Raw genomic sequence first — 15,552 nt, forward strand, 5'->3', positions numbered from 1 at the left:
ACGCGATCCAACTAAACTGACGTCTGTATGCCACATGAAAGCGCGTTTACAAAATCAATCTATGGGTCGAAATAATTACTGGTTTATAAGATATTCAAGATGTCCGGTTTAACTCCGTGTTCGGTATTTTCTTCTAGAAATAATCGTTCTCGAAAGATCCATTAGTTTCTGAGATATCGTGCTCATCCCAAATTCATTGAGAACCCGTTTTTTGAATTCGACTAAAATGATTATTTCCCAGATCATGATGAGAACCAGCAACCCGGATCCTGTAGAAATGTCGCTACCTAATAGAGTAATAGTTGTTTTTAGAAAACATGTGAAATAGTATTTTTCCACAGCAAAATGGATTTCGGAAACCAATTTTAAATAACACATTGTTCGTCTATTTCTTACATAAAAAGCTTCCTACTGTTCATTCTTTTATATTTGTTCTCTATTGTATTTGCACAATTGTATTTTCTTCATTTCGAACATTAAATACATCGATCTGCTAGTCAGCAATAGTTACTTCGACCTTTTGAAGGTCCGTTACTCACTAAATCCTCAAGTTGATACAAAATATGTCTTCCTATCATCATTCGTGTGTATCTTATATGCTTTCTAAAACTTACAGTTAATGTATTATCTTTGTTTGTGTATTTGTATTATATGAAAACCATCATTCATAAAGATCCTGCTGGTACAGCTTCAGCTACTGGTAGAACATCCCACTTACAAATACAAAGCAATATACCTATAAACGTTTGGGAGTTAAAACATAACGGTTACGGATGCACACATCGGCCCCAAAAAGAACAAATCTGTAGGGTGCATTTCAAAAATTGACCATCTTTGACAGGTTGTTGTAAACCTATAATATTTGTTTGTTTGTCAATAGAGCACATTGTTGTCTCTTCTAGAGGTTTTTCTTCTTCTTATTTTTAGGGTATTGTCCATGATTTCTTTTTCAAAAGATCTAGCTCATGAAGTTTAACTTCTACTAATATTGTCTTCGTTTTCTATTCTTTATTGAATATTTTGAACACTATAGACTTTAATATGCAATATTTTGTTAGCATTATTTGTATATGCTATACACGAACAAAAAGCGTGTGCAACTAAGTGGTACAAATTGATTATTATTGAATGGTATACAATTAAAAGGCTGCAACTAAATGGTTTTCACGATAAAATCTTCCTTCAATTTAATATTATAGATGCTGTTTTGCAAACGTGTCAACATTTTGTACAAAAAACTTCGATTCTATCAATTGTTTTCTATTCTATGGCGTTCATGGCTCTATGTGTAGCGCTTGTGCTGCTAAAAAGCATAATGGTTTCGATACAACCCACAAGTGGAGCGAACTTTTTCGGAAACGTTCAGGCCGTTCTCACTTTGGTATCGTTCTAAACTGTTGTTGATGTCGGTCGTGTTTTCCCATTTTCTTCCCATAATAAAAATGTTTGAGTAATAGTGTTCACTTCCATAGGTGACATTCAGTATTCTGTATAACAGATATAAGCTAATACTTGTTTACTGTGCTATTTGCTGTTTCTATATATTTCCATTATCAAAAGCACGATAGTTTCTGCATTATTTGTAATACTGTAGTATGGGTTTCTAGTTGATGCGATATTATTGATTTTTTTGTCGTGAATACGACTTACTTTACTATGGGGTGCCTTTTCAAAATTAGCCATATGGAAGAATGGGCAGAACTTAATCGTGAATATCTCGACTTGTATTAATGGTAGCAACATAATCCTTTCACCATTTCATCAAAAATATGATCAGGAATTTTGGATAATATTTTGAACAGTGTGAGATAACAACAAACAACTCAAAAATCAAGTTTTCTCAAAATTTGAAAACAATGCGGAAAACTCTTTACTTTCGCTTGGGTTTTTCGCGCAAGGACGACGATTTTGAGGTAGTCAGGCACATATCTTCAACTGAATGCGTATAAATGGGGAACCGTGGTCGAAAGTCGATCATTTCTTTTCGTGCGTTGGATGGAAGCAGACGTCGTGGGAGTGGAATCATCAACCAGCAGCGACGGAGAATGCACCTTCTGCGTGGTTAAAACCTCAAACGCTCAGGTCGCAACTCTCATTTGCTTTTCGGTAGTCGTAACGAGAAGTTCAAGTTTCAGATTTTAGTTCCGCAATATAGGTTTAGAATTCAGAGCCTGCGTTCTGAAACTGAATTCTGGAACTGTATTCCGGAACTGATTTGAGTTTCGAAATTGCAGTTCTAGAATTGAAACTGGATTCAGAGTCTGTTATTGGTTCTAAATTTAGTTCTTTAACTCAGGGTCCAGTTCTTTATTCCAGACTTCTTCTATTCGGTTCTTTTTAGAACCATAATAATACTCCTAAAGAATTATGCGGAATTTTACTTTACTGTACTCTATACAACCCATTCTGGTAGTCATGGCGAAAAATCGTCTTCATGTTTTAGAGCTTAGTTCTGGAATATGGGTTTAGAATTCAGAGTCTGCGTGCTGAACTAACTAAAATCGTCACAATTTTTTTTATTATAAAGAACTATACTGCTTATTTCATAGTATTTAAGTGCGTTTCAGAATGTTTAATGTAACTAATCTGTAATTTAGTCTAGGCGCATCGTTTAAAATTCTAGTAATGAAAGAGGGGAAAGTTGCACAATTCAAACAATCGATCAACTATCGATTCGAATTCGGAAGCATAAATGAAGCGTGTCATATTCGTATTCACGACATCCAGTTATGTCTCTGACATTACACACCCATACTTTTTTTTCTTTTTTGCAACTTACAATTAAACTTCATTTTTTTCTTAAACATGAATGTGTTCTGATGGTTGTATATGAAGAAATACATAAAATCTATCATTTTCGCTATTAGATTTGCGTGTTTGTGATCTATTGGTAGATGGTAGCGTCTACAGGTAATCCTTAAAATATTTCAGTTAAGTCTATGCTATGTGAGTGCTTGCGTCGGAAAGTTTATTTCTAATTCTATACTCTTCCAAATGCCAATACGTTTCTCATTGTGTGCGTTTTGTCTTCCAGTTGTAAAGAAAGTTTGCGAAGTTGACCAACTAATGGATAATTGGGAATTTTACTCTTTCTTATAATAAGAAAAAATGAATCCTGGTTAGATTCATGAAATGAAATGAAAAAATCTCCTGGTTAGATTCATATACAAGGTTTTCCTATCATTGAACGTCAGCAAAAATGAATGTTTTTATAAACGGCGAACGTTCTGCAACAAAATAGGTTCACCATCTGACTTAGGTACTAACGAATGAAACCAGAAGTTCTGCAGTATCTGAAAAAAACAATTTTAAAGTTCACAAGTAGTTCAGTTCATTTTCGTGTGAATCAACAATTTGAAGGTACAAAACAAGTTCCGTGTGTACTTTTTTTTATGCTAAAAGTATACCTGGAACACTTTGCCACTTGATAGTACAGAACAAGTTCCAGGTGAATTTACTCGTAGCTTGAAAGTACCTCTGAGAACTTTCAAGTGCATTACTCGTTTGTACGCGGCAATTAGATTTCCCCCAGACGGCAGAATTCCGGCAAGAAACAATGCAGCAACCGTTTCCGGCAGAGAATTTCGGTTAGCGGCTATTAACGGTTTTGTTTCTGCCGGATTCTCGCCATACAAGACTGACAAAACCGTTTTGGATCGGTCCTACATTTTAAGAGCCTTTGGTTTATTTTTTTCCATAGGAAGTATATATAAACGGCAATAAGTTATTACCCTTCTTACATAATTATTATGGATAATGTTATTGCCAATAACATTGCTTTCTCAATACCAAATATACCTATATTTCAATCTCATTTACATCTTCTGAAGATTTGTTTTTTGTATGTATATGCAGGATTGATGAATACCTAATGAAATCTAACAAAAAAGAAGGATGAGCGAAATAAGCAAGCGCGTACGGCGAGAGAATGACACAATTTCGCCTGGTCATGGGGAGGGATGCCAGGTCATTTTTTTTTCAATAATCTGTGATCAAGCCAAAAACCTGTCTGTGAAAATCTGTGCCCGTTTCCCGTACCATTATAGCAGATCGAAATCAATTTGGCGAGCAAAAAAAAAGGTCTCACAACCAACACGCAACACCTCAAACGCTCTGTACTTTTTGGTGCTAAACTGTGCTCGATTTCAAGAATCTGTGAAAATCTGTGATTTATTCCAGAATCTGTGAAAATCTTTGACCATTTTCAGAAATCTGTGCAGAAAATTGAAAATCTGTGAAACAGAGATTAATCTGTGAACCTGGCATCCCTGTTTGACATCAGTCGGAATGCAGTCAGGCTACTGAAGGTTGCCAGAATTCCTTGCAAGCGGGTACAAAAAATCCCTCTCAGCAGACCGTTCAATTTTGTTGGTCTTTGAGCGCTTGTTGAACGACATATTATACGAAATATTCGTTCAATTTACTGAAACGGTTTGTTGTTGTTTTTTCTCTTGCAAAAATAGTGTGAAAATTTAGTGTTACCTTTACATAGACAGAAAATTTGTTGTTATTCTTCGTGAAGTAGAAGTATTGTGCAGGTATGTAGTGTTAGTTTAAACAAATAAGTGGAAAAAACTTCAGAAATTCTGCAGTAAAACTAGTCCAAGGGGCTCCAACTCCTCATGTTAAAAATGGCTCAACAATAGACCTCTGTCTGCCGGGTTTGTTGAACGAAAAAATTCTCATTCGGTTTAACGGTCTGTTTCAAAATCGGCAAACGAAGGTCCCGTGTTGGCCTCCCGTTGAACGATTATTTGGACTTTCATTGGACTAATGATCCAACGTATTGGACCAATGAAGGACCACCGTTGAACGTTTTTTTCTAAGTGGGTCAGTTCAGCAACGCCATCGCCTTATTTTTGTCATTTTTAATGATGACTAAGTAATGATGTATTTCAAATTTGATAGAAATCTCGTCATTACTGCACCATTACACGTTCATTAAAATGATATTATTTTTTAGTAATGACATTTTTAATGACTCGTGTAAGGGCGGCTAATGGATATAGCAGAGGGCCGCTAATGGATATAGCAGAGGAAGTTTGATATCTCTTCTGGTTTATGGTGCCAGCTATCGAAAAAATTACATTTTGGAATTCCATTTTGAAACACTCTCAAACTTTAGCATGCGTTTTCGTCAGTTTTCTTCTGTCCTTTTTGTCCTTCTATGTTTCTATGTGGAAAGTGTTGTTATTGATTATTGGAAATCTTCGTGGCAGTTGGTAATATTTGTCATGCTTTATAAATACAAACAGTAGCCTTTCGCATAATTTCAACTATAAGTTCGAGTAGAAGAACTAATTATTAATTTATTCACCCAAAAGGTCCAGTAATCATAAAAGCCAGTTGGTTTGTCAAGTCCAATTGAAAATTGATTATTGAACGAATATAAATTCGGTTGAATGATTGATTCAGTTTATTTCAATTGATGACATAAAGTTATGGTTTTACTTGTTAAGCTAACAGAAAAAGGTTGAGAGCAAGAGTACTGCCGCTTAATCGGTTTGTTTAGTGCTGTAACAACATTAGCGGATCAAAATGCTTGAAAAACAATCATATACGATAATGATGAAATTAACAAAACCGCCATTTTTTAACAATTACGGTGTAAACCTTGAACCAGATTTATCTCAACCAGGCTCTTCACAAACAATCTTCACAACGTTGAATTTATTTTATCTTGTTTGTAGGGAAAATTTTCGTATCATTAGAAATCAACACCAATTACGACATTTCAGATAGCAAGTTCTTCAATAGTCTCGAATGACTTTTCATTTTCCTAAGGAGTAGTTAAAGCTGAAACCCACGCATATTATATTCAAAAATTATTGTCATGAATCTGGTTTTTATTTGTTCGGTGGTTGCGTAGAAAATTAAAACTAAGCTTTAAAGTTTCTTGTACCGACTGTCGGTAATGGTGAATCACAATCTCTATCGTCTTAACGCTTGTGATGTTAATTTCATACACAACTGTAAATTTTTAGTTAATGTTATATACCATCGTTAATTGACTTCACAAATGAAAAGCTTTGCATCTAATTGGTTGTTTGATGAAACACATGAAGCTGTTTTATTTGTCAGTAACTTCGAGTATGTGCAGGGTATTTTCCCCTGAAGGAAAGTTACTCCGGTGTTCATAAACAATTCGCTACCACAATTAGCAAGCGATAGATTATATAATAGGGAGCCTCATTCTAAACGAATTCTTACTCTGCTGTTATGCTGATAAGTTTACTTGAACATATGCTTCTCTTTTGTTTAGTTTATCTTATATCTTAATTGTAATTAATTCGTACTTTTGATATATGTTTTAGGCTCATAAATTAGCAGTTTTCTAGTAACCTTTTCTTCATTGTCCTTTAAATGTATTTCCCCATAAGATATTTTTATCAATAGTCTTTATTAGTGGAAGAATATCGCTTCCATATGTTTTTTTTTTCGTAAAAAAAGTTGACTTGTCACTAGCTGAATGTACATATCTACTTTGATTCCTATAGAAGTAATCTACAAAGGATTGCTAATACAAAAGATAGTGATTTCTATCATTCAGTTTGTAAAAACTTTTATATTGAATCACACATTTCATCTAGTACACAGCTGATATCATTCATTTGTGCGACTTCGCAAAATCATCACGCGAAATCGCTAACTTCGGCTAGGTCATCTGTACTGTACCATAGTTTTGATTTACCTCTAATATAATTTTATCTGTAGTTCCTCTTAATTCACAACACCAGGGGTTATAATTATTTCTTCTGTCTTCAATTCAAATTCTCATCAACTATATGACGTACATCAAAATCAAATTCATGACCAAAACACAATCTAACAGCACTTTTCCAAATCAATCTATATAGGCAACGCTGACACATTTTGTGGGCAAACATTTGCAACGCCAATGCTAGTGTAACGATTAAGCAGCTACAGATTCACTGCCATGCAACAACATTCTGTTCTAAACATTCTATTCCTAGATGTAATATCGATCTATTCAAGGACCGGCCGTCCCCTACGAATTTTTATTTGTATTCTTTCGGCAAAATACTTTTTGAATAGTGTGGTACAATACGCTTTGATTGAATTTGTGCCTGGTTTCATTATTGTCTTTAATTTCCTTTTGGTTTGACACATGTAAACTTGTATTCTCGTTCACTACTCTAAGTCAAATGTATAACATATGTTTGCTGGAAAGTGTTTTTAAAATTGACTCATTTGGGTACTTCACTATTTTAAATAATTCATTAAACTTAATAAGATGTCTTTCTACTATATGTAAATTCATTTGATAAAGTTTTCTTTATTGTCTCATTTTGTTGAATAATTTGATTATCCCTTTGGTGCTATCTGGCATGATGCTAGTAATAATGTCATGATGATATGTTCCTTTTGGTTAACGGAACTATAGCCAATGGAATGAATTTACGATCGAACACTTTTCTTTTAGATAGTGCATAGTTAGTGCAAACAATTTCCGATCTAATGGAACATAAAAAATAAACAAAAAATTTTTATTGTTTTAAAGGCATATTTTAATAGTGTCAAATTCACACTACCATTCCTATCCTTCCCCACAGCACATTTTCTACTGGTAAAAAAAAAAGTTAAAATAATTGACGTTTTGTAGCAAACATTGATAAAACTAACAGATACGTCAGGCATAAACTTTCTTCAAATGTTTTGCTGTCGGTATAATGGTAACGCTTTGCACGGAATTAGAACAAACACAAATTTGCAATCATCGATGCTTTTCATTTTAAAAATTAGTAAAAATGAAAATGTTAGGCGATTGAAATGTCTCCAATAAATTTTTTGGGCATAGTTTTTCGAAAATCTCATTAGTGTCCTTACTAAGCTATAACTATTATACACACTAAGAATTAATTCCTTTGTTCGGTAATATTTTTGACGAGAAATTTCGGTAAATGTGTTATATTTTACAATAATTATGCAATTTTTTACCGAACGATCAGTTTGACGTAAATTTTCGTTACAGAATTTTGTAAATAGATATACAATTGATACGGTAAATCTGAATAACCGTCGAGTACGGTAAAAACCATACTGTCCGTATGGTAAAATTATCTTCCAATAACCGAACTTCTTTGAAAACTGATAGTCGTTAAACTGTGAAGGTAACAGATATCGATATTTCGCGTAAAAATAGGCGAAGATAAATTCAACTACCTATCCAATAAGTGAAATTAAAAACTACATACCAAGAAAAAAAATCCTGTGAATTTACGTCTTCTGAGACCGACATATATTCAAGCATCAATAGTGACCCAATTTTAAAGTTGATCTAACACATATTTTTCATATTTTTTAAAGCTCTAGAACCAAGGTTGCCACATTTAAATCTGAATTTTTCTGCAGAAAAATCTGTATCGGAAATGTGCAGTGAAAATTTGTATATGAAAATGATAAAAAATCGTTGCACACCGAAACTAAACAGTCTTTAAAGCCCAAATGAAAGACACCAGAATTTTTCTTCGTCTAAATTTTCATGATGTTGTAAATGAAAAAACTTTGGAAGTGATTTTTGCGTTTAAGCGTCCCGAAATAATGGTTTGATGAAAAACATTTAATATCCCATCTGAAAATGAAAACTTATATTGTTTATTTTCACTTTCATTTATTGGGATATAACGTAAATGGAAATCATTATATTTTACCACCTTACATTATGACCGAGGCCATCAACTTTACATCATATCACAAGAAATTTTTGAAAGTATAGGAAATTAAGCTACACTAATTGCAAGAAAAAGTGAACATCGACTAATCTTCATTAGCAGATGGGACTATTTGTAGTGTTTACCGTCCTTGATAATCTCTTTTATGCAAGTTTCACTCTCTTTTTGGAATCAACACAAAACCAGGATAATGGTTTTACTTCGAGAAAAATAATCAGTGCAAATATCAATTTTTATTTCACGCTATCAGAAATCTGTATTTCTGGCCGAAAATCTGTAATCTGCATGTACAAAATCTTGGACACGAATTTATCTGAAAAATCTGTCAAATACAGATTAATCTGTATATGTGGCAACCCTGTCTGGAATATGTACGTTTACACACCTGCTAAAAAAGCGCGACAGACACATATTTAGATTATTCTTATAAATTTCAATCAAAACTTATTGGCATGGGAATATCAACAGATTCACGAAACAATCATAACAGAACTTAATCGTGAATATCTCTTGTTGTATTTACGAGAGAAACATAATTTCTTCTCCATACGATCGGAAATATGTTCAGTAGTTTATGATAAAATTTTTTAGTAGTATGGAATTTAAAAAAATAATTCAAAGTTGAAGTTTTCTAAAATGTTTGACACAAAGGAGTATTGGTGAAATTCAGTGCCAAAATAAGGCGCGCAAAACTCCAAACTCATGAATTGTACGAATCATCGTACAGGGCGTATCGTGCAAAACCGACACATATAAATACGGATTCAGTGATTGAGTGCTGTCGACTTACGACACGTTTTGTTCGCTAGTAAAACATATACTAACTCTGGATGTTTATAAACCATGGGTATTTTTGATTGAGGGAGACATATTTGTGCATGTTGTTAAAGACGGTCCATTTAGTCATTCAATTTAATTTAATAAGTCATTCAATTTAATAATACTCTTTTTTGTTTTATCCTCTTATTTTCAATTTTAAACATAAACATATGTTTCAGATACAACATTTTACCAAATATGTTTTGACACTTCCCAAGAAGTACCTACTGAAATATTTTGCGTTAAAAATTGAAAATATTTGGTTTCATTCGATTTTTTCAAATGTTATACGTCGGTCATCATTCTACGTACAGTATCATGTAAAAAGTAAATTATTCGAAAATTTTGGTAAAATTCGACATAAATGTATTTCTATTAGGTTTGTTCACCTCTTTTTTAATAAATAGTTATAGAATTCGCTCCAACTGAAGACAAAGTTCCGAAGTGTGTAGAGCATGTCAGTTTTATTTGTATACACGTCATCAAGTTATGTATCTGACATTACCCACTCGTCTTTTTTTATTATGAAGATTAAAGAACAATTTGAAATCTTCGAATCTTGTAAAATATTTAAGTCTGGGCCCGGGAAGGGGAGGATGGACATCGTTTAGCAGCTATCAGAAGTTTGTTACACGGTTCTGGTTTTCCAATTTGATTACGTACACACTAAGAAAATTTTGCAGAATTCGGTAATTTTTTACTGAATTTTCAACAGCTGAACGTTCGGTAATCAGTTCGGTAATTAAATTGATTACTGTCAAACAACTACCGTAAACTGTAAATCAAATGGATCTAACTGATTGTTCGGTAATTTTTTGTTTGTTTGTTTTCCTTTGGTTAAAATTCTGGATTTTCGGATTTCAAAAAACATCACAAATTTTCAAAAACGAATGAAGAAAATTCCAACCTGTTGTGGCTATTCCACGAAAAAAAGGGTCAAATGTTTTCCGGCTGACCGGAATTATGAGCGCCTTCCAAAACACTGCACAATCCGTCGAGTTCACCAGAAATTACCCTCGAACAATTTGTGTAGGCAGCAAGTGGAAAAGTGATTTTTTTATTTTCTGCCTATAAGTAAACAAAAAGTTTTTAGTGGTTCTAATGTTTTAAGTACTTTAGCACCTGTACCTCAATCCATTCGATGTACCCTTCAAGAATTTTTTTGTTAGGTTAATAAAAAGACAATATTTCAGTTTCACGAGAAATGGCGATATTATGCGATGAAAAATCAGATCGATAGCAAGTGTCTCGTCGTATTTCGCAAAAGCTTGTTCACTGTTTGTTGTTCAGCAAATTTTTATACCAAACTTTGGGAAAAAGATTCTCCTTACCAAGATGTCAGAATATTATTTTGAATATTGGGAAAAAGGGATTTGGATTACTAAATATTTTGAGATTTTTTGGAATTGACCAGATGGATACGGGGGCCAAAGCGAGGACATTGTGAGGTTTTTCATTCGCTTTTCAAATGAAATAAAATTAGTACTGTTTTTAGAACGAAACAATTTAGATATATAGAGTCTAGATTTATTCTTCTTGATTTAAATCGTGAAAACGTTTGTTTTTTTGAAACTGATTTGAAAAACATTTTCCGTGTATTTTGCTCAAAAATGAGAAAAATCCCACGATGTGTCACGTTAGTATAACAAGTAAAAGGAGAGTCCGCCAGTAAAAATAAAAAATTCAAACCATTCAACCACTAACCTACTCCCGCCATAAACTCATATTGCCAGTTCTTTTTTCGATTTTCATACTTTATCAAAAAGTTTTAAAATTCCGAAAAACTATCCGCAACAACTGCTGGGATTAACATCAAACTAATATTCTGAATTTCAGGTTCTTCTCAATCAAACCCTTCGACCAGATGTCTTTCTTCCATAATGCTTCCATAAAACCACAAATACGGTGTTGGTTGTGGTGAGGTTCAAGAATGACAAACATGCTGATTCCTTCATGGTTAAACGATACAAAATTTATATCTAGCGTGACGCAGACTTCACGCGATTGGCGAAGTTAGTTCCGACTGCCGTACAGACTGATAGTAGCTTTGGCTATGGTATGTTTTGTCACAAAACCAGTGAAAATCATGTGCTGATTATTGCAAACTGAGTTCAACCGAAGAAGGTATCAACGCAGGAAAAGGGAAATCAAGAAACGAGTTATTACCCACACGCAAAATCTAGCGAGCGGAAATGGGAGATGAGTGTACACGTGCCGCATCAAATCATGACTTATAACCGTATATATCAACCTCGTTCCTCGTTCCAGTGGCTGGTGAAGTTTAGCAAAGGATTGTGAAGTACAGAAGAAGATGTTCTGATTGCGAGGGTACAGTCCACTACGGGATCAATCAAAAGTTCCAGTAACATTATTAAAACCGTCGGTTATTGCACTAGATTTGTCCTTTGAGTTTCTATTCGATTGTAAACTTAAAATTTTAAAAAATTTGCTATTCGCAAAAAATTCGATTTTTGGTTGATTTGCTGGAGAGCTTGATTTTGTTGATAGGTCAATAAATATGAAAGCTTCGAAATATTTTTAAGTAAATTGTTTTAAGAGTAGACAAATTTCTATTTTTGATGAATTTTCCCCAGTGGTGTTCTTTTTAAATCTGGTATAACTTAAGTACACGTCTCAATTTTCATCGCGCCTTCTGATAACTCGTCCAAGTGTATAGTTTTTAAAAGTTTTCTCTTTGTGATAGACACTTTACGAATTAATTGCGAAATTAATGAACAAATTCTATATAGTACTTTTGCGAAAGATTATAAATTCATTCCAATGCCGTTGTGGGCTGTTTTTTCGTCTTCTAGAATACTTCTCTTATTATATTATTGTCGTATCAAAAAAACTTTGAAAAGTTTGAGCCAAGTTTTATTGTCTTTTTCCTATCTTCATGCCTTTTTTTCAGCGATATGTGTATATGCCACGGCATTGAATTATTGTCTTAGTTCATAGCTAACTATTTCGCTATGAATCGTGAATTTGATTACCTCGATGTGTATTATGTACTCGTCTTCAGTATAATAGTATACCACCTGCGAATGTAGATGTTGATGTTGATGTTGATAGACAAACTTTGGATGATGCTGTTTATGTTAAAGTTTTTTTATGCCTGCTTTTGCTGTTCTGTATCCATGCCACCAAATGGCTCCCCTTATCGGCCAATCGTTTCCGTCTGTAGCACGGAGTGGTTGTTTATTTGAGACAAAATCCACGGTATAAATTTGGGCACGTTTGCGTACACTCCCGGCAATTTGGGATGCGCACAGCGTACGCCCCATGACACAATGCCACCGACAAACCAGCGGTCCTTTTCGTTCGGATATGGACACAGTAGGGGTCCACCAGAATCGCCCTTTAAATTAAACATTACCATTAGTGCAAGTTTGCTCGTCTCGTTCCGCTAATGAGCTTTTAATTTCAAATTACCTGACATGCATCGCGTCCGCCCTCCTGGTAGCCGGCGCAAATCATGCCCTCAGTCACGTTGAGATTCTCCAACCATTCAATACATAGGTCACGATTCAAAATGGGAACATTCACTTCATTCAGTGCGGGCTCGTACGTTACTCCGTTCGGTAGCGCTGAAAAGATCAGTAAAAACTATTTATTTGCAATCGTAGTTGTTACTAGAGGCCGTATGTACTACTGCGCACTCCACAAGTGTCACGGGAGAAGGATATTTGTTAGTAAAAAATTCAGTATTGGTATTATTCGCGCGCGACTCAGTATGTTCCGGTTTCAAGATGCTCGGATGCACCACTAAACTCACTGACTTCCCGAGTGAACGTTTCAGCAATATCCTATATTGAAGTCCCGGGAAGTCTTGATTCACAGCTCTTATTCGAGGAAACTGAAGAAAAATGTTATCTCTGTTATTAACGTTGAAAAATCAACGGATTTGCGCAATAGTTGATTTTTATCATTCAATTTATAATCCTGAAAGATGGGGGTCAAAGGTGCACGACATCCTGGAAAGAGCGACAAATATCATATCATACTGTTTGTATCGGCAGTTTGATTGACTTAGCTCTGGTCGTCACAAGCCCCCCCTCATACATACCCGGTGTCAAATGATGACTGGTGACTCCTGTTTTTAGCAGAATGAGGAGGTGCGGAGTATTAGCAAGCGGTGGGACAGAGTGCAACTGTTGATAAGGAACTACCATATTACTATAGATGTCTCGATTATCAACCCACTTTGTGACTCTTACTAATATTCTTAACGTGGGAAGTGTGCAACACGTAAACTTGTATTATAAATTCATAAATTTTATATTATTACTAGTAACTATCCTATTGCCCTAAACTTTGGATGATGAACCACAGGGCGCGTATCTTCGCTTGGCGGATGGGGGAGGGAATCTATTTACATTTCGTATTGACAAAATCGGACCAAACCGAGATCGATCGTTTGCTTGATCCAATTGAGATCTTGATCCAATTGAGATCTTGATCCAATTGAGATAAGTGTTCATCCCGGTTCAGTATGTCGTTCGAATCGGATTGTTTCGATCGAGGGTGGCATTTTGTGTTCTATGGCTCGATCGAGTCCGAGTTTTCCATACAAAAGCATCACTCGATCGAGTTACAGAGTGTGAACTTTTGCATACGTGAACTTTTGCACTTTCCGATCCGGTTCGATATCGGTACTTATACAAATTGCATTGACCGCGAAACTGATTCGGTCAGGGGTAAAGACATTAAAGCAATCGTGCCATTGTGCACATACTGTGACTTCCCTGGACAATCTAGTGTTGAATGCGCATCCTTACCTTACATTATATAATTCAACAAACCAACTAACTGTTATTTTTTATTGTTAATATTGTTCCGTACGCTTTATTTTCAGCCATAAACACAGTAGTTAGTAGTAGTTAGTAAACTTCTAAATGCTAAATTTCCCTATTCATCTCCACTATCCCTAACCTAATGTATCTGAAACCAGTGGGACTCAGAGCAGCGCCTGCTGGTGGAGGAAGCCGGTGTGCTATACGGTCTAGTGCATATCAACGGTCAGGCTTGTAGTGAACCATACTCAAGCAGATGGGCGGACACGGTCTGCCAGGTTGTGGGCTGATAAATTACAATTACAATTACAATTATAATTTATAATCCTGAAAGACAATCAATAACATGGAAGAAGAAAACATGAAAAATAATTTTTTTTCTCCGAAGCTAGACGGAAATTGATGAGTTGAATGAAAAGATAATTTAGTACAATAGAGTAATCAGAAGTGAAACATTGAAAATATCTGATAACTGAAAGGAAAAAGAAGCTCCTGCATTTGTCGCCTTTTACGACATGGAAGCAGGAACCCAGTGGATCTATTCTTGGTTCATTTTTTTCCGCCGAATTCCACACGGCATCTAAGGCTGGTACTGTCCGGAGAGAGCTAATAGGTACTATCAATCTCCTAGTGGACCCTTGCCCCTACCAATTTTTGTTAAATTTTACCCACACTTTCTACATATAAAAAAACCAGACCCCAAAGTTTTCCTTTTCGTTGTTTGTTACTTTTGGGGTGGTTTTACAGCTACAAAATGGCGGATTTTTTCAGGGAAAATCGTAGTTTCCACTTTGAACAACCACCAAAAATCCACAAAATTAAAAAAATCAAACAGAAACCTTGGGGTCTGAAAAAACTTCTACTCTATCTATGTTGCTTTGATTTGTTCACTTCTGATTAATTGGCGCTGAGATACAGTGGACACCGCAAATCATGATTTTTAAGAAGCGTTCTCAAAAATACCTCTTCACCGACTTATTTCTCAATATTGTTCCACGAAAAAATTACAGAATGTTGTTCGAATGATGCTTTTTATCATGCAAAACATTTTAATTTGTTTTGTTGCACGATAATTCTGAAAAATATTAAAAAAAACGATTTATCTATTTCATCACTCAACCTCACCCTCCCCCCCCCCCTCTCTTAAATCAGATTTGATGGAAAAACAACATTAACTTATTGCACTGATGAATTGGAGTTTGTAGAGAATTTGAAAGTTTATTTCAGGATCCTTTGATTTCTAACAC

The 15,552-nt window shown here is 34.8% G+C and overlaps 1 protein-coding gene across 6 annotated transcripts in view; it reads right to left on the bottom strand.

Moving 5' to 3' along the window:
* Positions 1 to 388: 388 nt before the first annotated feature.
* The window catches only part of LOC131439060 (uncharacterized), a 110,187-nt gene continuing 95,023 nt past the window's right edge, over positions 389 to 15,552 (bottom strand). For all 6 annotated transcript variants that reach the window (XM_058609597.1, XM_058609598.1, XM_058609594.1 and 3 more), the window contains 2 exons: positions 12,945 to 13,099; positions 389 to 12,870 (listed from right to left, as the gene is read on the bottom strand). In XM_058609597.1, the coding sequence (XP_058465580.1) occupies positions 12,670 to 12,870; positions 12,945 to 13,099 (356 nt within the window). In that variant the 3' untranslated portion in view covers positions 389 to 12,669. The remainder of the gene's footprint in view (positions 12,871 to 12,944; positions 13,100 to 15,552) is intronic.

This window comes from Malaya genurostris, chromosome 3, assembly GCF_030247185.1.
Source record: "Malaya genurostris strain Urasoe2022 chromosome 3, Malgen_1.1, whole genome shotgun sequence".
Lineage (NCBI taxonomy): Eukaryota > Metazoa > Arthropoda > Insecta > Diptera > Culicidae > Malaya > Malaya genurostris.